Here is a 23,859-nt window from a genome sequence, read left to right on the forward strand (position 1 = left end):
TTGTCACATTTTAGTGCACTTAATCTTTACTCAGTGTCAGCCTTGGCTCCTGAGGCCCATCCACATAGACCTAATTGCACAACAACCACATAACGAATAACTGGAAACAATAGTGTCCCTGTGAAGAACACCCGAAGCTCTTAAAGGCGTCCACAGTAAGTGTAGCCACCTTCGTCCTGTGTGAAATAGCCCCATGAATCTTCATAAAGAGGCCAATGCTCCCTGCACCGCAGCAGCTGACATCCGTCTGAGTCTCACAGGTTCATCGGAAGATGTGTGTGTTTGTGAGAATGCGGCTTGCCCTGTCGGCTATCAGCATTTTGATGTGGGTGTTCACTGTATTAATCACACTCACCTCAGCATGGAGAAGAGATGAAGAATGCTAGTGATGGGAGGGGAGGGGAGGGCACGCAAAAGGCCACATGCTGCAAGAGAGAAGGAGGACAGTTTGGGGACAGAAGGGAGTAGCCTACAGTAGAAGAGTCTCAGGAGAAAGAGCATTTGAATGCAGACAGATGAAGAGATTTGCATTAAATTGCCACAAACTAAATACTTACATATTCAGATGAACAAACAACCCGGTTAAAGTTTGAACACTGCTGAAGAGTCCTTTATATCCAAGTGCAGTTCCTCTCTGTGGTTTCCCAGTTGTCAGTTTTCTTCCATTTTATATGAAATTTAGAAAATTAGCTTATTTGAAACATTTTTACAAAATTCTTAAATGCCAGTCTTCAATATAATGTAATGACTTCCCCTAAATAAGTGTTTGATGACAGCCCCTTAAGGTGCCATATAAATCTTGAACAAATTGCATTCCCTCTAAAACATCAATGTTGTATAAGGCGTTCCTTTGACTTTGCTGAGAGACTTCACAGCGACCACAGTGAATGATTGTGATTACTTTATGTAGCCTATTATCCTCTAACGGGAAATGTTCTCACATCTTACCTTACTCTGCATATAAAGTGACATCTGAGACCCCTAAAGGCTGTTGGATTTAATTCATAAAACTGTTACAGGAGTTTTATTTTAACAGGGGTGTCAGAGGGATAAGATCTTAGGTCTATTTTTCACTTTCACTGCCTTTTTGTTTTCAAGGGTCCTTTGTGTTAGTGTGGTATTAGGCGTCGGCTCTACGATGGGACAGGTCTGACGCATGAATCATGGCTTAGGCTACTCAAATAGTATTTCCCCCCTGCAAGTATTTTTTTAATACATAATGGAGACATGTTTTGAAGTGGTAACCCGTGCCTTTGTCATAAACTGAGCTTGCATATCAGACAAAATACTACAATGATCATAATTATCATAATTATATTCCTTTTATTTGCCAAAATTACATTCACAAGCAAATCAATGTAATTGTTATCTCTCATTGTGAAGTTATGCCCCAGAGAGGTTCAACATTAATCAAAAAAGACTTTGTTTGTCATTTGGGGAAGAAAATGCGTAAAGAGAAGAGTTGTTTCCAATGACAGATTTAGAACAAATCATAAATTTATGAAGATTGATAAGACATTCCCATCTTTATTAATGTAAAAGAAAACATTAAATGCAGGTGCCCAGTGACGATTAAAAATATAATGGAATATAATTCAGCACTTTATGTTGTACTTTTCTCATTTAATGTTATCTATGCAGAGTCAGCACACATGTATGATTCAGCCTTCTGTCCCTCTTTTGTCCTTTGTTTGGGGAAGTAAGCTCTTTAAATGTGTCACCTGTTCACATCAATGATAAATTAATTCATTTTAATTAATTTAGAAACACCTGGACTTTAATATCCCATATGTGTTTCACCAGAAATTCAGCTCGTGCTCAAAGCCTTCTGTGTTCTCTTCAGTTTTGAAAATTAAGTTGTGATATTTTGAGGAAAAGACATAATATTATGAGAAAAAGTTATAATTTAACGACAATAAACTCATATTTTTAAAAAAATCGGCCTTTCATTCAGACTATTTAAACCTGGTTTTGGATTTTCATTTATTATATACTTCTTACTCACATTATCTCCTAAAATCTTCTTAGCGAACATGGATTGCTTTCCACAGTGAAATTATTCACACAATGAGTCTGCGACCTCCTGTCTTCGTCCGAAGACCCAAAGCAAAGAGACGTTGCCCTTCATGTACAAGTAGCCTAAAGTTATGTAACTGAGAGAAGACGTATTAATCAACAACATGTTGTTTGTCCGTGTTTGACCTATGCCTCCGAGCCACAGACATACCATATGACTGGTTTTTATTGAAAAGGTGCTGCATACTTGACTGGGCTAAGTGCACCATGGGTTAAGAAAAGCATTACTGTGACAGAGTATAGGCGGTTATTAGCACTCAGTGCCTGGGGGCAAAGAGAAAGTGACTGAGGATGAGCTCAGGGTCATCCCTGCCTGCTGGTTGCCATCCTAACCATGGGCTCTGTGGCTTAAATAACACCTATACACTTATGATTGGGCTACGAGTTACAGTAGATAGCAGGACACAAAAACACATGACACTATTGTCTGGATGCTAATTACAGACAGCCTCCACTCCTCTTATCGCTGTCACATGCACTTGTGGATGTTGCTGTCACATGGTAGACTTACTGTATTAGCATAATTATGTTAGCTTCAAATACAGGATGTTTATATGCGAACATCTGGAAGTACGTCATATGGGGAGGTTATTGATGTACTATAGCAATAACAATGTGACCAGTTGGGGCTTCAGAGAATATTTTGAAGGCAGATAGCTCCCTCTGCTGTTGGCAGCTGAAACCATATGACTATTTTTTTTTGTGGTGGTGTGATTAGACCTCTTCTTAGGACCACTTCATTGACACCTCCCTCACTCTCCTGTTAGGTGTTGTTGTTGTTAGGTTTTAACAGAGGGCATTCTGGCATGTCCCAGTGATGCACACCTATAAATGATAAAAAAATGAATGGTGGCTATATTCCATTAAGCTGCTGCGGTGTCTGGTCTTGTGTCTGCTGGCTGTCTCACTGTCACGGATTACTTGGACACTTGAATAGAGCCATCGTTAATGTGATTAGACACGCCTGTGAGTCTCCTACTATGACAAGTCAAAAATGTGAATGAATAGCTCTGCTGAGCAGACATCGAATCAGCAACATAACTGAACACACCTGGGTTTGCAGCAGGGATTTTATTCCACTACACTTCTTGGCCAAAAGTATGCGGATGCCAGAATATTATAGACTACAGGAAGTTACCTTTCACTGTAAATTTGAGTATCTTTACCTGCTCCTTATCTGTAATTAAGGAACCATTCAGAAAATAGGCGCAATTTATTCTTAGGTCTTCTTATTCTGATGGTGAAATTGGTTTTATTTATTTTTTTATTCTAACTTTACTTTAAGATAAAGAGAGAGGAAGGGTGCCCTGGTGGTGTATGGATTAAAGTTTTGTTCTGGGACTTGATATGAACCAGTTTTCCTTGAGAGTTTCCATTTAACCAGAGGTCAGTTCAGAGATATGTATTAGTTTTCAATATGAGTCTATCTGCTGAATACTTATACATGTGCACAAAACAGTTACCCATGAATTCATGAAAGCATTTACTCAAGTAAAAGATCAGTTTAACTTCATTTTCTCTACATGTTTTTCACACTACATATAATTAAATGTACATTAATACAAAACAGGTATTGCTAAAAAATATTAGTTTTAAATAAAGACTTTTCAAAATTCAATAATGTTTCAACATAATCTTGTATTTTATTATTTTAGATCATCTGATATTTATTATTTCACACACTGAATTGTATTTTCAATCCTTAAAACAGGAACAAAAAAAGCTGAGTGGCAAAGTGAAGCAAAGAAAGTTATATTTTGTGTATTTTTGTACCTCATTTCACTAAGGTATGCCACTATGTGTAGTAAATATGAGGATATGGATTTAGTGCTCCATGAATCTCTCTGTGCTTTCTGCATCAGGCACCTTTAGGAGCTACTAGTTGCTCAAAGTGCCACTGTTGTCTGGGGTGATGGGTGCAGGGGCGCAGGAAGAGACCTCCTGTCTTTGTGTGGGTGTTGACTTCTCTTGGGCTGCTTTGTGGGAGCCCTGTTTCCTTTACGACCTCCAGACACAACTGGGACTGTTGGTGAACGAGTTGACCGCTCAGCTGAAGCAGAAAACAGACACGCTGAGTTAGCCAAACAGCGACTGTGACCATATCTATTCAGATACATAACTACAATGTTTGCCTTGCCTTTATGAACTTCCACTGGAGTCTGCTGTTGGTTGGTAGATGTGGGGGGCATGGAGATAAGACCACCATCTCTCCCTTGGCGTCCAAACACAAAGCCCCCATAGGACCCCATCTCACTTCAAATTCAGAGTTTAGGTCGCAGTGCTGCGATGACAAGAGAGATCATTTTTGCCACTGTGTGTTACTTGTCAGTATTTGATTTTTTTTACAACTGTTGCCATGGTTACCTGGCTGCCCGTCCCACTGCAGGGTGCCACATTCATGGCCCCGCCCTGCAGTCCTTGCCCTGGGGGGTAGTCTGCACAGCTGCCAGTGCCGACATTGTACAGCTTCAAACAGGCACAAATGGCACACATCAGTCTGTCATGTGTCCGTCAAATAGTGTGTGTGTGTGTGTGTGTGTGTGTGTGTGTGTGTGTGTGTGTGTGTGTGTGTGTGTGTGTGTGTGTGTGTGTGTGTGTGTGTGTGTGTGTGTGTGTGTGTGTGTGTGTGTGTGCTACCTCGCCTGATAGCGTAGGTCTGTCCTGGGGGATGTAAAGTTGTGGATAAACTGATGTCAGGTACCAGTGGAAGTTCCTACAGCCCAGGCTCCTTTTTAGCCGCAGACGCTCTGTGATGTTAGGGCTCTCAGACTGCACAGAAGAAAAAAACAGTTGTGTTTTTTTCTATATTATATTTGGCACACTCAGCAACTGGTCTCTTGACCAAGTCCACACACCAATCATACACACCTGCCTGATGAAATGAGCAAGTGTGTCTCTCCTGTAGAAGATCTTCCTGTACGCGTCCATCCAAGTGTCTGCAATCCGGATTTTGTTCCTCTGAAGCAGCTCCTGGTCTGAGAAGCGATAAGGCAGTTGGCGGTGGTGTAGGTGGGCCACACGGGAGCAGGGAACAACCTCCATGGAACCCCCACATGACCACACCTAGGATAGCGGGAACGGCAAAAACAGGCTTATAACCCTGATGTTCCCTGAGTCTAGCACTTTTTGGTGATTTCTTTATGGTCGAATGCACTTGTCGATCCGGATATTTCAACAAACTGCCACTTTTCTACATTTTAATCTGTCACATGTTACAACTCCAAAATATTGATTTTAATGGTCAGTAAAGGAAAACAAGTGGTCAAGTAATAATACTTTCTCATACTTGTGCAGTTGTCAAACAGCCCAGACATTCCCAGACAACATTCAACCTGAGATTCCCATTTGCAAAAGGCATCATGTCCCAGCACAACATTCCTAAAGGCCCAACAGAAGGCAACAGAATCACTCAGCCACCACCTAAAAAAGCCTGTTTGATTTAAGGTGAAAGACAAAAGCAATCTCGCATGTCTCTGTCATGATAAGTTGATAATATCCTGGGTTTTGTTTTTTGTTTTCTTCTCTTTTTTTTGCTTTACCCTGATTGACAGCTCAATTTGTTCCACTCCCCACAGCAGCATCCCAGGGTCGTAGGCTCCCACACTCTGGAAGAAATGTCTGTCCATGGCCACAACTCCGCCTCCTAACACTGGGCTCCTGTCAGAGACATTACATTCTTAGTTAGCAAGGACACACAAATAGCAGCACAAAGCCCGGAGCAACGGTTCCTTAAGTTAACTTATGACTTCTTGTCAAATGTTTTATATTTTCATGAGCCATGAGCACTTGAAGCAAAGGCTGATTTTAACCTCCTCTGTTTGTTTTTAATCAGAATAGCTTTTATAGACTAAAAGAGAGTGAACTATACAATGTTTCAAGAACAATTGCACGGATAAGAGAAAGTGTTTTGTGTCCTACAGATTATAAATTCTGCACCCGTCCCATAAACATAAAAAAAAAAGCAAACATGCATGATCAGTGCTTCCCATTAGGCATATACACATATATTGTCATATATACTTGAAGCCTAGCCGACATCATGTTGCTGTAAACTCACTGCACAGGTCCAACAGCGGAGTCTGGGTTCTTATCTTGCAGCTGAGGGTTAGACTCCCAGTAGAAGTCCAGTCTCCAGTCAAACACTCCCCTGACTGGCCACTGGGTGGCATTGTACTGAAAGGTATGCCCGTCTATCACATCCGTGATGGGGGAAACCACTCTGGTCCTGCACAGAGATTCATCTGAACAATCACTTTTATATTAAAAATCAAAATATATGCTGAATCAAACTGAGGTTGGTGCTATGAATGAGAAGTGTGTTCCTATCAGTCAAGTTTTTGGACGAATGAGAATTAAAAGTCCTAACAAGACTTCCTTGGTTACATTTTCAGATATTATTCAAAGTGTGTGTGTAGTGAGCTTGAAATGTTTCCTAATCAGTGTGTGTGTGTGTGTGTGTGTGTGTGTGTGTGTGTGTGTGTGTGTGTGTGTGTGTGTGTGTGTGTGTGTGTGTGTGTGTGTGTGTGTGTGTGTGTGTGTGTGTGTGTGTGCTGGTTCACATATGTTTTTTGAAATATTTAATAGGCCATATGTGATGTGACGCTCGGAGGAAATGGAGGTAGGAGATTAAAGGAGGGAGAAACAGAGCAAGAAATGGGAGAAGGGTCAAACATGTGGCTGAGACAGTTGAGCGGTTGCAGATTCCAGGTCTGAAAGTTCAGCATAATTACCTAGTCTAATTAGAGCCACGCTGCAGGCAGCCTGAGACAGAAGACTAAAGCCAAATCATGAGAGCAGAGCTTTGGATACATGCAGCACATGTATCCCATGCCTTACTAATGAGAAAGGACAACCGATAACTTTGAACCCTTTGTGTTCTCACTTCTCTTAAGTGGTTCTGTCAAACAGCAGAACACAATATAGAGAAAGAAGGAGACAGACAGAGGGGCACAGCTGCTTTGTTGGATTTTTCCACATCAAATACTTAATAATTTTAACTTCATTATTCTTCATTACAAAACTCTGGCCATCTTACAGTTTAATGGAGTCGGGCAATGGAATAACAAGAATGTTGCACTTCTGTTTCCTTATGTATGTTGAAAACTGGAGTAATAATAATAATAGTGTACCTGTCCTGGGACACTCTCTCCAGCAGTGGTTCCAGCCAGCCCTTGTGGCATTCACAGTGGGAGTCCATGAACACTAGCACCTCCCCTGCAGCTCTAGCAGCACCCAGAGTACGGCACCCTCCAACACCCAGGCGCTTGGTGCTGCGAATCAAACGCACCCCATCCAGATGAGACACATACTCACTTAGCACACTCTTCAGGTGACCTGAGAAGTGAACAAAGGCAAAGACATGCAGTGAGCACAGGTCAAATGGATGGATAGATGGATGGATGGATGGATAGATGGATGGATGGATGAATGGATAGATGGATGAATGGATGGATGGATGGATGGATGGATAGATGGATGGATGATGGATGGATGGATGGATGGATGGATGGATGGATGGATGGATGGATAGATGGATGGATGGATGGATGGATGGATGGATGGATAGATAGATGGATGGATGGATGGATGGATGGATGGATGAATGGATGGATGGAGAAACTTACCGTGCTGGCTCAGGTCGTCCACCAACAGAACCTCCTGCAGATGCGGTTTTGGCGCAGTATTCAGCACGCTGTGCACGGTGCGCAGGAGCGTGGACCAAGCCTCGTCATGGAAACAGATAATAACGCTCGCTGACGGCAGCGTCTCGCTGTACTGCTCCCCCAAACACCTGTTAAAAGGGGAACAAAGCCGCATTTTTAAAAATCTTTTTCTTCTTTTATACATTGTCTGGCCTTCTGCGGGCAACAAATGAAGAACTCCATTGTACAGGGAAACACGTTTACTTTACTGTGCACATGACAATAAACACTTTGAATTTTGAATCTTCATCGCAAAGTTTTTGGTGGATCTTTGTGTGTACTCACTGAGAATGACGCGCCTCGGGCAGCCTGCGATGGAGTGAAATCCTTTCACTGACCACCTCATTGAAACCGTACTTCTGCACCGCAGATAGCTCCATGTCCTTCTCCATTCCCTCCAGGTGTAGCCGCACTGCTTTCCCCATTTCGCCGTGCGTCGGAGGCGCAGGAGCGCGCGTATCCTTATTTGCTCCGGGTAGAAGCACCTTGTAACTCCCCTTCTTCTGCGGTGGGTTCTTGGTGCCCTGAGTCGATGGAACGAATAAAAGTTGGTCCTCTTGTAAAGATTTTAGCGGGGCGAGATCGACCCCGAGCTCTAATGCAGGGTCCCGGGAATCCACGATGACCTCCAGGTCAGGTGCATTGGGAATCCGCTGGAGAGGGCGGCGGGGAGGGCCAGGTTTCTGTTGACTGTGGTTTCGGTCCCGGTTCAAGAGGTCCGAGAGTGCCAGAGTAACCAGGGCGAACCCGAGGAGAAGCAGCCAGAGGCAGAGCACCCTCCTCCGGACAGCAACTCTGCCCCACCGCCTCATGATGAAGAGCGCAGAGAACGGGGGGATACGAAGTTGGCCGAGTGCTGCCTTGACTTCCCCATTTCTGAGCTTAGACTGAACTTTGAAGACGATTACATGTCACCAAGGTGATGATACTATAGTGATTATCCAAAAAGTAGAACAAGAAATAAGTCGCCCATCAGTCTTCTGCAGTGTAGCGCTGCATCCATCGGGCACCGGACCTGGGACACGACAGGGCAGGTTCAAGACAACCCCTCAACTTCGTCTTCTCAGGGTGGAGGTGTGCAGACTTTTTTCTCTCATCCAGCTCATCCCGCGGTCCTAAAGCCCGAGTTAGTTTTTAGCTCACATGTGGCTTGAAGATGCACCTGGTACATCCACCTGCTCCTGCACCTGCTGATGTTGTTCCTCAAAGAGTTCAGATGATAACCGGGTTTAAACGCCTTTTCAGACAAACTCCAATGGACAAAACAAATAAATCAAGTTCCAGTTTCCACACTCAAAGTGTCATTTTATGGTGTTTTTGAATGTTGAACCACTAGAATAAATCTATTTAGGTATTTAAATGTGTGTTGGACTCAGTATTTAGTTTTAATATGGCTTGTAGCCTACAGGATACTAAAACTCCGTATTACAAAAGTCGGTTTCCTACCAGAAACAACAGTAAACTATAAATAATCCCACATTGCAGTGGAATGAGACAGTGTTTTTATATTTCCTCCAGTGTGTGTGTGTGTGTGTGTGTGTGTGTGTGTGTGTGTGTGTGTGTGTGTGTGTGTGTGCGTGCGTGTGTGTGTGTGTGTGTGTGTGTGTGTGTGTGTGAGAGAGAGAGAGAGAGAGAGTCGGTTGGTGCAGGCGTCTCCCCGCCCGGTGCGTCACACATCAAAGATGCACTCTCCGGCCAGCTGGCGGCGGTTCTCGCCTCGCAGTTCCATGACAGTCTGTCGTTGCCGGGAAGCGGGGCGGTCGTAGCTTCGATCACCCCGGTTATCCGAGGAGAAATTGGCAGCACAGACTGCTGTTTTCAACTGAGCGGAGAAAAAGACCTCAGTCCGTGTCAGTTTCAGAGTTTTTTCTCCTTCCTCCTTTTCTTGAAAAGTGAAAAATTGTTTCCTACTTTATCACAAGGAATTGAACGCAGCCAGCCTACACAGCCAGTGGCACCAAAATGGTGTTATGGAACGTTTAAGGGAAAACGCCCCCCAATATCATGTAGCCTAATAATTTCCTAATGCATTTTCCAAGTCACCTCAGGGTGATATATTTCTTTTGGTGATGGCCAACAAGAGGTCAGGCCTATTTTTTTTCTTCACCACATAACTGAAAAATGAAGACCATCTGTGTCAGCCTGCTTCTCCAGCTCTGTTGTGTTGTGGATGACTGGAGCTGTAAGAGTCCACTGCATGCAACTTGACAGTGCAGCCAGGAGGAGTTCGAAGCCAATTTGGCTGCAGTCAGAGACCCGTTCCCTGTCCTGGAGTTGGTGGTGGTGGCAAATGTCAGGTTGTGTCTGAGTGAGTGGGTGGGATTAGCAGCTCCCTGCCTTCTTCCCATTATACACAAAGACACTCAGGATGACAGGGCAGAATGTCTTCTGATGATTATGATTACAGTACACAGAGGAGGGAGGAGGACACCTGCAGGGACAGACCGTGGAAGTTGAAAGAGCAAAGGATGGCTTCAGAGTCTGAAAAGAATGACAAGGTGAGGGTGTTGCAAAGAGGGTGGAAATGAACGAGACATGAAAGGCCGCAGAGACAGAAAGAGAGTTAGAAGTGACCAGCTATTGACTTCTGTCTTCTTGTGGGAATCATGTTTATAAGCCCCAAGACTGAAAAGGAAGAAAGTCTTCATGTATTTCCAGTGCTGCGCAGTGAACACTCCCATATGTTCCACCCTGTAGCCAAAATACACTGAATTGAAGTCTCCACTGCCAGCACATTTGCAGATTCCCACATAAACACCAAAGAAGCATGGACGCACACACCCTTCTGGACACACACAAGGTCCCGGGCCCAGTCCACATTCTCAAGAATGTGCCTGAATTCCACCATTCGACTAGAAGCCAGAGTTGTAAATGAGAAGGCACGACAAGTACTTGCATGCATCCACCCTTCGTACGCACACACACACACACACACACACACACACAAACACACACACACACACACACACACACACACACACATGTACAGATAGATATCCAGAGAGAGAGAGAGACAGAGAGAGAAGCACAAAGACACAGAATAACACTGACTTTTGGCTGCAAAATGTATTTCTGGGTTGTTCATTCATTTTTTTCTGACAAAGAAGAGACACAGAGACTTTGTTTTATTGTTTTGAGTTATAAGAGCCAAAACTATTGGTTGATTTATTTTATCTAATAGTCCAAAGACAGGAAATTAATCTGCAACAGTTTTGTTAACAGACTAATCATTTAAAGATCCTCATATTGTAAAAGTTTGATATCTGGAAGCAATTTTTTATTTTTTTTTAAGCAGGTTGAGGTGTTAAATAAATACTGTGAAAGTATCAAAATGCTCAAACCAAAGAGAAATGCCCACAGCCTGTATTCAGAAACTGTAGCTTTAAATGAACCGTCAGAACTTCTGTACAGTTGTGATGTCACAACAATACCGTATCTAGACCCACACAGAAAATTTGCTTACAATAACTTTTGTGTAGAACAATTTAACACCGTAGTCGTCAGCAGTCCCTTGCACGCTTTGTTGCATTTTTTAAAATGATGCAGTGAATAGAGTTAGCGTCAGACCTGGGGTTGAAGTAACACTTTAAAACAACAACATGTTCACTAAAGTTAGGTTGGAGACCTGACCTGTTGGGCCACAGAGTACAGTTAACGACACCACCCAAAACTATAGTAGTCAGTCCGACCAGAGGTGAGATGTCGCTGTTCTTAATCATAGATTGTATGTTCTTAAAGTAAGCTTTGGTTTATTAAAGACACTAGCTAAGCAACACACTAGCCTACATCAAATAAGCACTGCAGAAACGTCAGATAGGTCGGCCCACCATGCTTAACTATGTATCTTTCAATGTTAACGTTACGGATGAAAATGACAACAGAAATAAACAAGTTTGCTGTTTTCACATATCTGCGCGCCTGCAGTTGTCTACCCAGAAGTGTTAGCAGTATGTTTTGGAGATTAGGTCTATAGGTAGAAAGTGCAGCTAGAGTCATTCTCCAGCTGTAATTATGGTGCAGAGAAACCTTCAGAAGACCAAGGGACCTTTAAAAGAACCAATTACCTTTTACGGGTTTCTTGCCGGAGACCCGGAAACACTGACCAATCAGAGCAGACTGGGTTTAAAGAGTCTAAAACAAATATTTCAGACAGAGGATTAATACAGGTGTATTCAGACAGCAAGAGAAAAATAATATTTTTAACATAAAGCATGTATATATGTTCTACTAGAAGCCCAAAATACAATGTAAGCCGGAAAATGAGCATAATATGGGGCTTTAAAGCGATTTCTTTGAAATAAAAATGTAAATAATTCTGATTAACTGGCTGAATATCTTATAGCCTTCTATAATTGTAAAAACTGAGCATCTTTGGGTTTTCAACCAAACAAGACACTAGAAGACATCACATTGGACTGTGACAAATGTAATGGACATCCTGCTCTACATCTGACATATATGGACTAAGATCGAGGGAAAAAACAGAAGATCTTCATTAATAAAAGTTAGTTGCAGGCATGGGCTCTAAAGGATTGTACTGCTGAAAGTATTGAGAGGGGGGGGGGGGAGTGAGAGAGAGAGAGAGAGAGAGAGAGAGAGAGAGAGAGAGAGAGAGAGAGAGAGAGAGAGAGAGAGAGAGAGAGAGAGAGAGAGAGAGAGAGAGATTGTCAACAGGCTACGAGATGCTGCGGAGTGGTAGTGCCCCCTACTGGAGGATGAGCAGTATTAATGTTAACTGACGTTTTTTTCTGAATGTCATGCTTATTTGACAAAAGTAAAAATAATAATTAAAATGAATTGAGGGTCAACCTACTAGATATCCAGCTTTAAGTCACACCCCCTGTCCTTCATCAATGGGAGGAGTTTGCTCATTTGATTAGTTTGATTACACGTGATCACCAATGAAAACTATATACCTGGTGTGTTCTGACTGACTTTATAAGCCCTTCATGAAAAAAAGAATGTCAACAACAAAGCTCTTATAATAATAATAATTATAATAATAAACGCATATAATCATTTAATTGTAATATTAATTTAAACCAGGAGCGCGTGAGACACACAAATCATCATGATCACCTTATACGCTATTCTGAATAACGGCTCAGCTTTTTTCTCTGAAAGCTGAGTTTCAAAAACTGCCATTGCCATTTTTATTTTTCTCATTTCTTGACACCAATCATAAGGATATGACAGTTTATTCTACAATATATATAGGCTGCTGCCTGCTGTTTCAAACTTCTAAATCCATTTAGTTTATGACTGGATGTAATACTGTAAATCAGTATGAGAGAATTGCTTTTATCTAGATTCACAGTACTGTTTGGCTTCACAGTGAAAGTTCCTCTAACTTTAGTTACCTTTAAATTAAATATATAGTGATGTTTACCACACAATAGATTTCCCTCTGTGTTGCAGGATTGATGAAAACACACTTTTCTTGACTTTTGAACAGAAATGTAAATGTGAGTCAGTTTGCCGTTTTGGAGAGCCCTTTGGTGCCGTTTCCACCTTGTGACAGCAGAGGACCCGCTATAATGACATTAATCACATGTCGGGTCGTTTTAAAAAAAAAAGCGCAACTCGGCTGCACATCATACGCTCTCCTTCTGCTTTTTGGGGGTGCGTCTGTGTGGCGCAATGACCGCACATCTCACGCAAACCGTGCGCGGTGCGTCTCACCGTGACACAGCTCGATCAGACAAATGTATGAAATAATGCTGTCATGTGCTCAGTTGTCGCACCCGGACATTAAAGGTCATCATGATAGGAGTTCATAACTCATAACTCCCTCGAAACATAAGTCCCCAACAAAAAGACATCTCTATAATGCAATTATGTAAAAAGGGATTACATTTCGCCTAATACAATTCGACTATTATAGGCAGGTTGCAATCTCATTCTGTCTCTCATAAACTCAGAATGAATTCCTGCATATTGAGGAGAAGCTGTACAAATAAAAGTATTGAGAGAAATGTGTTAACGACATATGCACTGCACCAACTGTTTATGACACATTTATTATTGTCACATTTTCAAAGAAGGCCAATAATAAATCAGTATTGACCTTAGCAATACCTTAAATGACTGAAAACAAGGACGCTCTTTCGAATTCAAAAGCCTTAATCATTTCTTATCAGGGCAAAAGGAGAAGGGGCTGTGCGCAAATAGCGTGCGTGTGCGCATCTCGTCTCTCATGAGTTTCCTGCTCCATGAGGCTTATAATAAGGGATGAGATGCGTCCTGTTAAGAAACATCACATGTTTTGCGCTCAGCGGCACCCCAGATTAAATTATTGAACATCAGGACAAACAGGGGGAAGTGCTGGGAGACGAGCAGTGAGAGGGACAAGCTCCGTCGGCGGTGGACACTTTATTATTAGATATTTTGAGGAGGACAGGCTGTTTTTAAAAAAAAGAAAAAAAAGATATATATATTAACAGCTAATTTTCCTGCCGAAGAGTGGAAATGGAAGGCTTGCGATGTGTTTTACTCCTGTTTTCTGCCTGCTTTGTGTTTCAGGCTGATGGACGCACAAGTAAGTGGTGCTGCTTTAAAGTTAGTCAGCTGATCTAATTGCCTGCTTATGTATTTTGAACCGTCAGTATAGAAATATTGACTATAGACTCCTTATGTCTTTACTAAATGTCCTACTTCAATTCACATCTTCACACTAAAATCATAGAAATAATTTAATCATATGGCTCTTGATTTAAAAATGGATTTATCGCAGTAGTTATAAAGTGTGAAACGGACTTTTTACATTTGATGTGTGTTTGTGTCATCAGCTCTGCACTCAGTCCCATGAGCTTAATTAAGGCGTGTGTCCTGGCTGACGGTGTCCGGTCAGAAAACGACCAAAGGAAACGGAAAAATGAAGCCTCAACCCGTTCAAAAACATATTTTTCACCCACCTTATCAATATCAAAATAACAAAAGTACATTTTTTTCATCTAGATATGTAGTCTGTTTCCCGTGCCGTGAGCTGATGATCTGCACAGATCACAACTATTTTTTCTTCCTTTAATCTAATCACGGATGGAATTTGTTGTTTTCGTCTATCATCCGTTAAAAAAAATGTTATTCTCGCTCAAGTCTAAATTAAAACAGAAGCCAGACACAAAGACATGGAGTCAAAGAGAAAAAAAAATGATTAACAAATAAAAGACACTTGGTAGGATCTGATGAAGATAGGGCCACACACTTTTATTTTGTATTAAGTATGGTCATCTCCCTCACAGAACAGCTATGCTTGAAAGGGTAATTCCAAATGATTTTGTTTCTTTTTTATTTGGCTTTTTATCTCTACTGCTGAATTTTATTTGACTAAACCGGTTACCTAACTTGCCTTACCGTCTAGAGAAAAGCTGATCCCGTCAGTTTTATTATTTATTCTTTCAGAGCTACTCTTGAGACCATTAGTGATGTTCGCAAAATGATCTTCAGCGAGCTATAATTTAAATACATATATTATACAATACATTATTTATAATTATATAAATAATGAAGAAATTAAGATCTTTTCTGTGAAGTTTTCCAATAGTAAGCTAAATCCAATACACCTCCAAATGTGCACAATAAATGAATGAAACAAAGCATATTAATTGGAGAGCCCTAGCCAATTATAAGTGATCCTTGCAGCATATTTGAAGGGACCATGGGAGTCTTAAAATGTGTTTTGTTCCCTCTCCAGCATACGCTGACATGTTCCCCCACAAACATGCAGTAGCAGGGAAGTTACCATTTCCAATTCCACCGATCCCTGGCTGGGATCCTGACACCAACCCATGGGATGATTACCTCTACCCTCCACTAAACCCAAAGCCCAAAGAGCTCATGCACCACAGAGGTGAGTGAAGTCATCTTTCTCCCCTGAATTCTTCCTGTTTTGTCTTGAGTTTCTCACCTTTCTCATCACCTTTCTGCAGGTAAACCAAAGGTTCGTCTGACCAGTGACAGTCCGGCTCTCAACGGCTCTTGTATCTCATTCACCGCAAAGCTGGAGTACCCTCCATGCCAGAAGGAGGATGCCAGTGGGAACCTTGTTTGGGATGAGCACTGTGAGGATGGTACGGAGCTCGAGGCCTCAGGTGCTGCCAAAAAGCCAGGCCAGCCCACGCCCCTTACATTACATCATCATCCACGCCAGACACCACTGCATCATATTAGAAAGCCACACAACACCACAGGAGTGTAGTAATACAGAATGGCTGCACAAGCACACTTAAATCAGCCTTATTCAAGTTTGTTTGGCCACTGGGAGGCAGCGCAACAAACTGTTAACACAACATTGACATTTTATCACCTTGTAAATTTGATATGTTGGCAAGTTTTGCTTTTCAGAGCAACACAAGCATTCATTTGGAGTTAAGTTTCTGTGGTGAATATAAGTCTAGTGTTCACTTTTATCTCTGCTTTGTTTTCGACCAACTCCTGAGCGAAACATCTGGCTCTTTAGATGTTTAGTGCTTCACAATGTCCACCAGCTAGTCGCTAAATGTGCCTGTGTGCTGTTTGGTCCTGAGAAGGTACAGTAGCATACAGTGGGTTAATCGAAGATATTTTGCTGAAAACAGCTGCTCACTGCTGCTAGAAACAAGGGCGAAGAGACTGCGACTGAGAACCAAAGCAATAAAATTGCAGGCCGTAAAACCAAAACATTTAGCTACAAGGGGCTAAATGGAACTGAGGGGAACTGCAATGTTAGAAGATAACTATTGACGGAATGATTATGATATATAAATATAAATTAGTGCCACTTTATTTTTTATTTTTAAGTAACAACCTTACTCTCTTCTCTTCTGAGCAGCCAATGGACAGGTGCGCTCCGGTTACGTGTACAACTGGACTTCCTGGTTGGATGACTATGGCTTTGGAAAGTGTACAGACAAGACGAAATGCAATGTGTTCCCCGATGGAAAACCCTTCCCTCAGAGCAACGACTGGAGCCGCAAGAGCTATGTCTACGTGTGGCATGCAATGGGTGAGTCTCCCAGGTTTACAGATTTGCAGACATGCATGCGCAATAACAAACTGTTTTACCCTCCATTCATCTTCTCTGTTTGTTCCAGGCCAGTACTACGAGACATGTGACGGCTCCTCCTCCAGTTTGACCATTAACACCACCAACATCCCACTGGGGGCAGAGGTCTTGGAGGTCATGGTCTATAGGAAACGTGAGCGCAGGAAGTACAGCCCCCTCACCACTGACAACACCGTCTTCTACATCACAGGTGGAGACAAGCTCACACATACAGCTCATACAACTTTATCTATTGATATATTTTTTGGCCATATAGCTGAAACGCAAGAAGAAATATAGAGGATGCATTATTCATTAGTCCCCTTACATACACACTCTTTTAGATAAGATCCCAGTGGCAGTCACAATCTCTCAGAAGGCTGCGGTCAACCAGTCTGAGAATGTTTTCTTTCGTGGTGAGGACGTGGTCTTCAAAGTCCAGCTCCATGATCCCAGTGGCTACCTCAAAACCGCAGCTGCCATTGACTACATCTGGGACTTCAGAGATGGAAACCAGCTGGTGACACACCGCAACATCACCACACACAGCTACAGCATGCTGGGGAGCATGAGTGTGAAGCTGGTGGTGGAGGCAGCGTTCTCTGTAGAGTGTCCTCCCCCTTCTGCCACCCCGACTCAGAGGAGCTCCACCTCAACACCTCCCACAGGTAGTAGATACATAGTTATGACTCTAACATACATGATATGTAGTTATGACTCTCAAATCATACACATAGTGGCCTTTAAAGGTCCCATATTATGCTAATTTACAGGTTCATACTTGTATTTTGGGTTTCTACAAGAACAAGTTGCTTTAATGTTCAAAAAACACATTATTTTTCTCATAATGTGAGTCTCGATATACCTGACCCTCTGTCTTAAATGCTGTGTTTGAGAACCTGTCTTTTTTTACCAAAGAAGCCTGCCCCATATGACGACTCTGTGCCGTCATTGCAGCTTTCCAGCTATGTATTGTATAGTTGTGACATCAAAACCATACAGAAGTCCTGACGGCTTGTTTAAAGGCATGGTTTCTGGATACGGGCCTTGTGCATTACTCTGTGGATTGAGCGTTTTGATACTTTCACAGTATTTATATTACATCTTGACCTGCCTTATAATAAAAAAAGACATGGAAATCTCACCTGTTACAATATTGGACCAGTTCAGTCGGGCCAAAAATAATTTTAAACCGCTCTGTTTTAATCAAGTTAGTACGTACAGTAGGCACTTCATTCATTCACATGATGTAGTCTCACAGGAACAAACATACTGTGCAGCTAACATTTGAACATGTATACATCCAGCCTGACTTACTGTACTATACTTGAACGATATTATATAGGTAAAGATTATGTCCTTAAAGGGTCAGTTCACCCAAATGGCTAAAAAGCTATTCTCTCACATACTGCTATAGCCGTTCATAGTTTAGATATAGGTTTCATTTCCCCGGGTTTTGAGATTTTCTAGGGACAATTCAGGGATTATTTATTTTATAGGAAAAAAGTTCCAAATAACATTTTCTAGTAACTGCAATATTTCCTCTATATTCACCTCCATTTTTTTGAAGTGTGGGAGCAGACATCTCAGGGAAAGGTATCTCAGCATGATACATGGTACATTTTGTTTTGTATTTGGCTGAACTGACCGAGGCAAGCCTTATCACTGCTAACCTCAGGCAGGACCACCAGGCCACTGCTGTCACGCATCTGGTCCTGAAGTCTGAACTTGATGGACAAGACAAAGCAATAAGTGACTTTCCCTGCAGAGATCACTGAAGTGTTACCTCACAATAGTAGTTGTTTCATAACTGTATTCCTATGTCCCTACCTCCAGAGGCTCACACACTTCCACCCACTCATGCTGGGACTGTCAAGATGGAGACCACCCAAGGTGAGTTCCACATCTCAAGCTGTGTTTGTTCCTACGAGAGAAAGAGAGTGAGACTGAGGGACTGTGTGTATCTGAGCTGGAGCTCATTAAACATTAATGCAGACCCAATAACTTATATACAATATTTTGCATCACATACATCCATTTTTCAGTGCCACCCAGTACCAGACAGCCCTTTCCTGCCGTGACAACAGGTGTTCCCACCACGGAGGCCATCCCCCCAACAGTTGCCAGTGCGACCCCGGAATCCAACCCCACCACCCTGGCCTGGCTCCGCACCAGGCGCCTCAACAGCAACGTGTGCTACCGCTACGTTCATGGGACCTTCATGGGGAACATCACCATTATTGGTAGGTGGAAGGCTGTAGGCAAAGCAGCGTGCATTGCGGTCTGTCAAGGTGTATTTTACGTCACTAACACTAGATGGTGCCAGAGTCAGATATTTTTAAATCTTGCGTTGTGGCTTTAAAATATAATTGGATACTTATTTCCCTATCATAATTTAACTCTTAATTTATTTATTTCATGGCTGGGCCAAAGCAGTTGGGCCACCGCTTTGGTTTGAAATTGAAATAGCTCAACAAATTGAACCTTAAGTTTACAGAGGATTGTAATTTTTGTCACTGTAATTTTCAAGTACAACCCCCTTTCCAAAAAAGTTGGGAGGCTATGTAAAATGTAAATAGAAACCAAATTTGATGATTTGCAAAACACTGAAACTCAATCAAATGCTGAAACTGAGAAAGGTCAATGTGTGTTGTTGTTTTTTTTAATGATACGGCCATTTTGAATATGATGCCAAGAAAGTTAGGACAGAGGCATTAAAGACTGTAAAAGTTGTGAAATGTTAAAAGAAAACACCTGTTGGAACATCTCACAATTATTTAGGTTAACTGGTAACAGGTGAGCATAAAAAAGAGCATCCAAGAGAGGCTAAGTCTTTTCGAATATAGGGGCTCACCATTTTGTGAAAGACTGCAGAACAAGGGACAAAGCTGAAAAACCAGTATTCGATGGCTTGGATCTTCGGACCCACAGACAGCAGTGAAAAGCAGCATTAGAAACATCACTTCATGGGATCATCGTTGCTGCATCCACAAATGCTAGTTGAAACTCCACCAGGAAACTATATATAGTAAACCATAAACCAGATCCAGAAATGCTGCCACAGTCTCTGGACCTGAGCTACAAGTCAAAATTTGAAATTATTTTTGGGAATCATGGAAATCCAGGCCAGAAAGAAGAGGGACCATTCTGCTTGTTATCAGAACACAGTTCAAAAGCCAGAATCTGTGATGGTATGGGGGTGCATTAGTGCACATGGCATGGGTAACCTGCATATTTGTGAAGGTACCATTAATGCTGAATGATGGTACATATATATATATATATATAGGTGTTGGAGCAACATATGCTGCCAAGTAGAAAACATATTTTTCAGAGAAGGCCTTGCTTATTTCAGCAAGTCCATGCCAAACCACATTCGTACGTAATACAACAGCATTTAAAGCATAGTGAAAGAGTCCGGGTGCTAACCTGGCCTGCTTGCAGTCTTGACTTGTTACCCATTGAAAATGTTTTTCGCATTATGAAACTTAAAAAACGAGAAAGGAAACCCAGCTGAAATCCTACGAAAAGCAAGAATGGAAAACATTCCACCCTCAAAATTACTCCTCAGTTCCCAAACTCTTAGATGTTAAAAGAACATGTGAAGCACAGTGGTCAACATCATATATTTGACACAGCATACAGTTTTTTTGGGAAACAGGGCTGTAAACAAGTAGACGCCATTGGGAATAAACAAGTGACTGTGTTGTCAAGCTGTTCAAAGGAAAACCAGCTCAACTGAGCAGAACAGAGCTCAGCAGGGTGATTAGTCAGTCAGTGGCAGTCAAATGAAACTGGACTGTGAAGTTGAATTGTGCAGTGATTTTTGCGCAAATCTAATAAATATCGAATTCAATTTTGTATTCACATATATTTATACCAGAATTGTTACTCCTTATAGTTATGTGTTTTTCCCTGTTAAAACTCTTGTGTCGTTTTGGCTAGAGTCAAACACTCAAACACACACACACACACACACACACACACACACACACACACACTACCTGCCTACAAATCGTTATAATTTTAAGGTTATGAGACGATGATTATACATCTTAAACCAACTGCATAAATCTTTTCTCCGCAGAGCCCAAGCACGCACTGAACAGCCAGCCAAACAGTCGCATTGTGGATGTGTCAGCTGCCAGAGTTACCAACACTGACATCAGCTTCCTGGTGAAATGTCTGGGCAAGTGAGTGTATATAATTATTTCATTATAGATTTTTATACTAGTGTTTTTCTTTACTGTTTTTGGATGATATCCAGAATTGCATCTCCAGAACATCTCCAGACAATCACATTTTAAACATTTCTGGCTCATAAAGATGAATAAATACAACACAAAGCATTGCCTTTCAGTGAAATAGGACTTGAGTCATTGATAGATTTAACTATATTGTCATACAAAATCACAGTCAAATTCACACAATCATGGTACATTAAAGATTTATAATTCCATTTGCTAAGAGCCATTTGGTGTTATTGCACTTTAAAAATGTGATTGGTGATTTTTATTTAACCCTTCATCTTTCCATCCCCTCATCCTCAGCATCCCCACTTCTGCCTGTACCATTGTGTCAGACTCCACCTGTACTCAGGTGCGTGGCATCATGTGCGATGATGTGCCGCCATCGCCAGAGTGTGAAGTGCGTCTCAGGCGAACATTTCCGGAGCCTGGCACCTACTGTGTCAACATCACCCTGGAGGACTCCAAGAGCCTGACCGTGACCAGCACCACTGTCACCATCAACAAGTCCCAGGATGCACCTGGTCTGTTGCACAAAGACATTTATTTTAATACCCTACACATGTTCACAATCTATTCTCTTAAACTAGCTGCTTTGTAGGAAGTGGAGGGATTAATGCTCTCTCTCTGTCTAATTGTCTGTCCTGTAGTGTCCAAAAATTCACACGTTGCAGAGGTGGTGCTCTCTTCGACCGCTGTGCTGGTGGCTGTCTTTGCATTCATTGCCTATCTGGCCTGCAAGTGAGTAGTCTTTCACAACTGACTACTCTTAAAGCTTGTGCTTCCACACAGAGTGTCTCATTTTTCTCATCAAATATTCCTCTCTCATCCCTAATCTCCCTTCTCCCTCTCTTCCAGACGTTACAAGGTGTACCGTCCCATTCGTAGGTCACTGGTGGAGGACGCCTGCGACCATGTTGGGGTCGGAGGTCGCATGGTTCGTTTGAGGGAGGCATTCTTCCCCTCCAGCGAGGAGAGCCATCACCTGCTGACTGAGAGACACCACCTGTAGGCTCTACAGAGTTGCACCAAAGCGTGTTTGCCCTTAATGGCAACAATACTGAAGAAAAATCATGATTAACATATGCAAATGCCACGTTGAATCATTAAAAAGTCAAGATAGTTAGAATATATTCATGTCTGTACTTATCTCTTGTCAGTGTATAATTTAGTTGTTAAAGTGTTGGCTACAGCTACGGTAGTATCTGATTGATAGGATGATGGCTGTTAAATGTCTGACTGAGGCACTGCTCCTTTTTTACCTCCTTGTTCCTGCTCATCATTGGATGATAGTTGCTAGGAGATGAATTGGGTTCAATTCGTGGCTGCTTTCTGATCAAAATAATTGCTTCTCTGCAAATGTGCTGAGTGCTGCTTTACAGTACTGTGCCTTATACTGTATTATAACTCAACATTTTAATATGAAATCCTTGATTTGGTATGATATAAATACAATATAATATGTACTCTGCTAGTGATATGTGCATGCTCCTCATCAGTTGAGTGAATTGAAAATACAGTTTTAAGCTGTAGAACACAAAAAAAAATCTAGAAACTTGACCTGAGGACTCTAATAAAGGTTGTGAACTAACCACTCATCTTTTGAAGGCATTCAGCCATTTCTCATGTCTTAATGTTCTTTTTTTCAATGAGACAACTATTATATGCAACACAACACATAAGACACATACAGTACATACATACATACATATCTGGGAATTATGCAATATGGCCAGAACTCTGACCACTACACACTATAGGATTGAAATGTCATGACCAAATTCTCCCAAACAAATACTATACATTCACATGTCTCCACACATATGTAACACATTATACACACACTCATGCACACATAAGTGTGGTTGTATTTAACTGGAATATGTACAGAGTACGTGAAATGGCCAAAATAAACTATATCTATGTTTTTTTTTTTACCAACCTTGCTTCAGTACAATCACAAATTACTGGTAGAATTCAGTTCGATGGTTTTGCCTGTGAGAGAAAGAAATCCATGATGACAAGACAACTTCCCTGTAGCCTAACAGTGAGACTAATGTTTAACATCTTCACCGTCATACATATGAATACATACAGCACCATCCCGAGTGTTCTTGTCATTACAACACACAAAGCATTAGCAGTGTACCAAAGCCACATTAAAGATGAATTCTAAACAGGTCTTTCATATTTAGCGTTTACTCAAAGATAAAGAACAGGTAAAAAGTGTGCTGTTGATTTACACCATTCCAAGGAAATGGAGAAAAAAACTCAATTATAGTGCAATGTTACTTCTACACACACGTGTGTGTGTGTATATATATATATATATATATATATATATATACATACATACATGTGTAAATATATATATTTAAATACACACACACACACACACACACACACACACGTATTTGTATACATATTTCCCCCGTTTTTGTATTCTTTGTTCACCGTGGAGAATTGCAAGAAAAACAGGCTTTTCTTCAAGAATTCAAGGAAACATACTGTATGGTTTTACTTTAAGAATAGAAGACCACTGAAATTTGAAGACGTCACCCTTAAGTCTTCACGATACAATTTCTCTTAGAGAAGGAACTATCATAAGTTACCGACCGAGCGTGTGAGCGATATCTGGTTCTATCATTGACCAAGAACAGCCGGCTTCTTGATATTACATTTAGTAGTCAGTAGATTTCTTGCGACCTGACGCCATGGCCCACAAGCATGCCAGTCATGTTAAGAAATAAGAGGGGCAGGGAAAAAAGAACAAACACTACAATTTAATTAATTTTTTTATTTTTTTTTTAAT

General features: G+C 41.6%; 2 protein-coding genes across 2 annotated transcripts; one reads left to right on the forward strand and one right to left on the reverse strand.

Moving 5' to 3' along the window:
• Positions 1-3,764: 3,764 nt before the first annotated feature.
• LOC310955615 (polypeptide N-acetylgalactosaminyltransferase 15-like) lies at positions 3,765-8,968 on the reverse strand. Its single transcript, XM_083925548.1, has 10 exons — positions 8,064-8,968; positions 7,701-7,867; positions 7,206-7,410; positions 6,134-6,301; positions 5,616-5,733; positions 4,945-5,139; positions 4,714-4,845; positions 4,441-4,542; positions 4,214-4,357; positions 3,765-4,126 (listed from the first exon to the last, which is right to left on the reverse strand). Exons 1-10 carry the CDS (start codon positions 8,588-8,590, stop codon positions 3,935-3,937), a joined length of 1,950 nt encoding a protein of 649 aa, XP_083781674.1. The 5' UTR covers positions 8,591-8,968; the 3' UTR covers positions 3,765-3,934.
• A 5,156-nt stretch (positions 8,969-14,124) lies between these two features.
• On the forward strand, positions 14,125-22,577 carry gpnmb (glycoprotein (transmembrane) nmb). Its single transcript, XM_083925549.1, has 12 exons — positions 14,125-14,316; positions 15,472-15,627; positions 15,707-15,847; positions 16,588-16,761; positions 16,850-17,011; positions 17,145-17,468; positions 18,637-18,693; positions 18,846-19,043; positions 20,888-20,993; positions 21,351-21,571; positions 21,698-21,788; positions 21,906-22,577. The coding sequence occupies exons 1-12, from the start codon at positions 14,247-14,249 to the stop codon at positions 22,057-22,059; spliced, it is 1,854 nt and encodes a 617-aa protein (XP_083781675.1). The 5' UTR covers positions 14,125-14,246; the 3' UTR covers positions 22,060-22,577.
• The last annotated feature ends 1,282 nt before the right edge of the window (positions 22,578-23,859 follow it).

This window comes from Echiichthys vipera (genome assembly GCF_963691815.1).
Source record: "Echiichthys vipera genome assembly, chromosome: 13".
Classification (NCBI taxonomy): Eukaryota; Metazoa; Chordata; class Actinopteri; order Perciformes; family Trachinidae; genus Echiichthys; species Echiichthys vipera.

What these genes read in the sequence shown, in the direction of transcription:
- LOC310955615 (XM_083925548.1), bottom strand. Translation starts at nt 8,590, where the DNA reads ATGAGGCGGTGGGGCAGAGTTGCTGTCCGGAGGAGGGTGCTCTGCCTC. An exon ending in GAGAGAGTGTCCCAGGACAG is followed by an intron (nt 6,302 to 7,205) that starts GTACACTATTAT and finishes ATCTCTGTGCAG; the next exon opens with GACCAGAGTGGTTTCCCCCA. An exon ending in GACCTACGCTATCAGGCGAG is followed by an intron (nt 4,543 to 4,713) that starts GTAGCACACACA and finishes GCCTGTTTGAAG; the next exon opens with CTGTACAATGTCGGCACTGG.
- gpnmb (XM_083925549.1), top strand. Translation starts at nt 14,247, where the DNA reads ATGGAAGGCTTGCGATGTGTTTTACTCCTGTTTTCTGCCTGCTTTGTG. An exon ending in CAAGTCCCAGGATGCACCTG is followed by an intron (nt 21,572 to 21,697) that starts GTCTGTTGCACA and finishes TCTGTCCTGTAG; the next exon opens with TGTCCAAAAATTCACACGTT. An exon ending in ATTGCCTATCTGGCCTGCAA is followed by an intron (nt 21,789 to 21,905) that starts GTGAGTAGTCTT and finishes CCTCTCTTCCAG; the next exon opens with ACGTTACAAGGTGTACCGTC.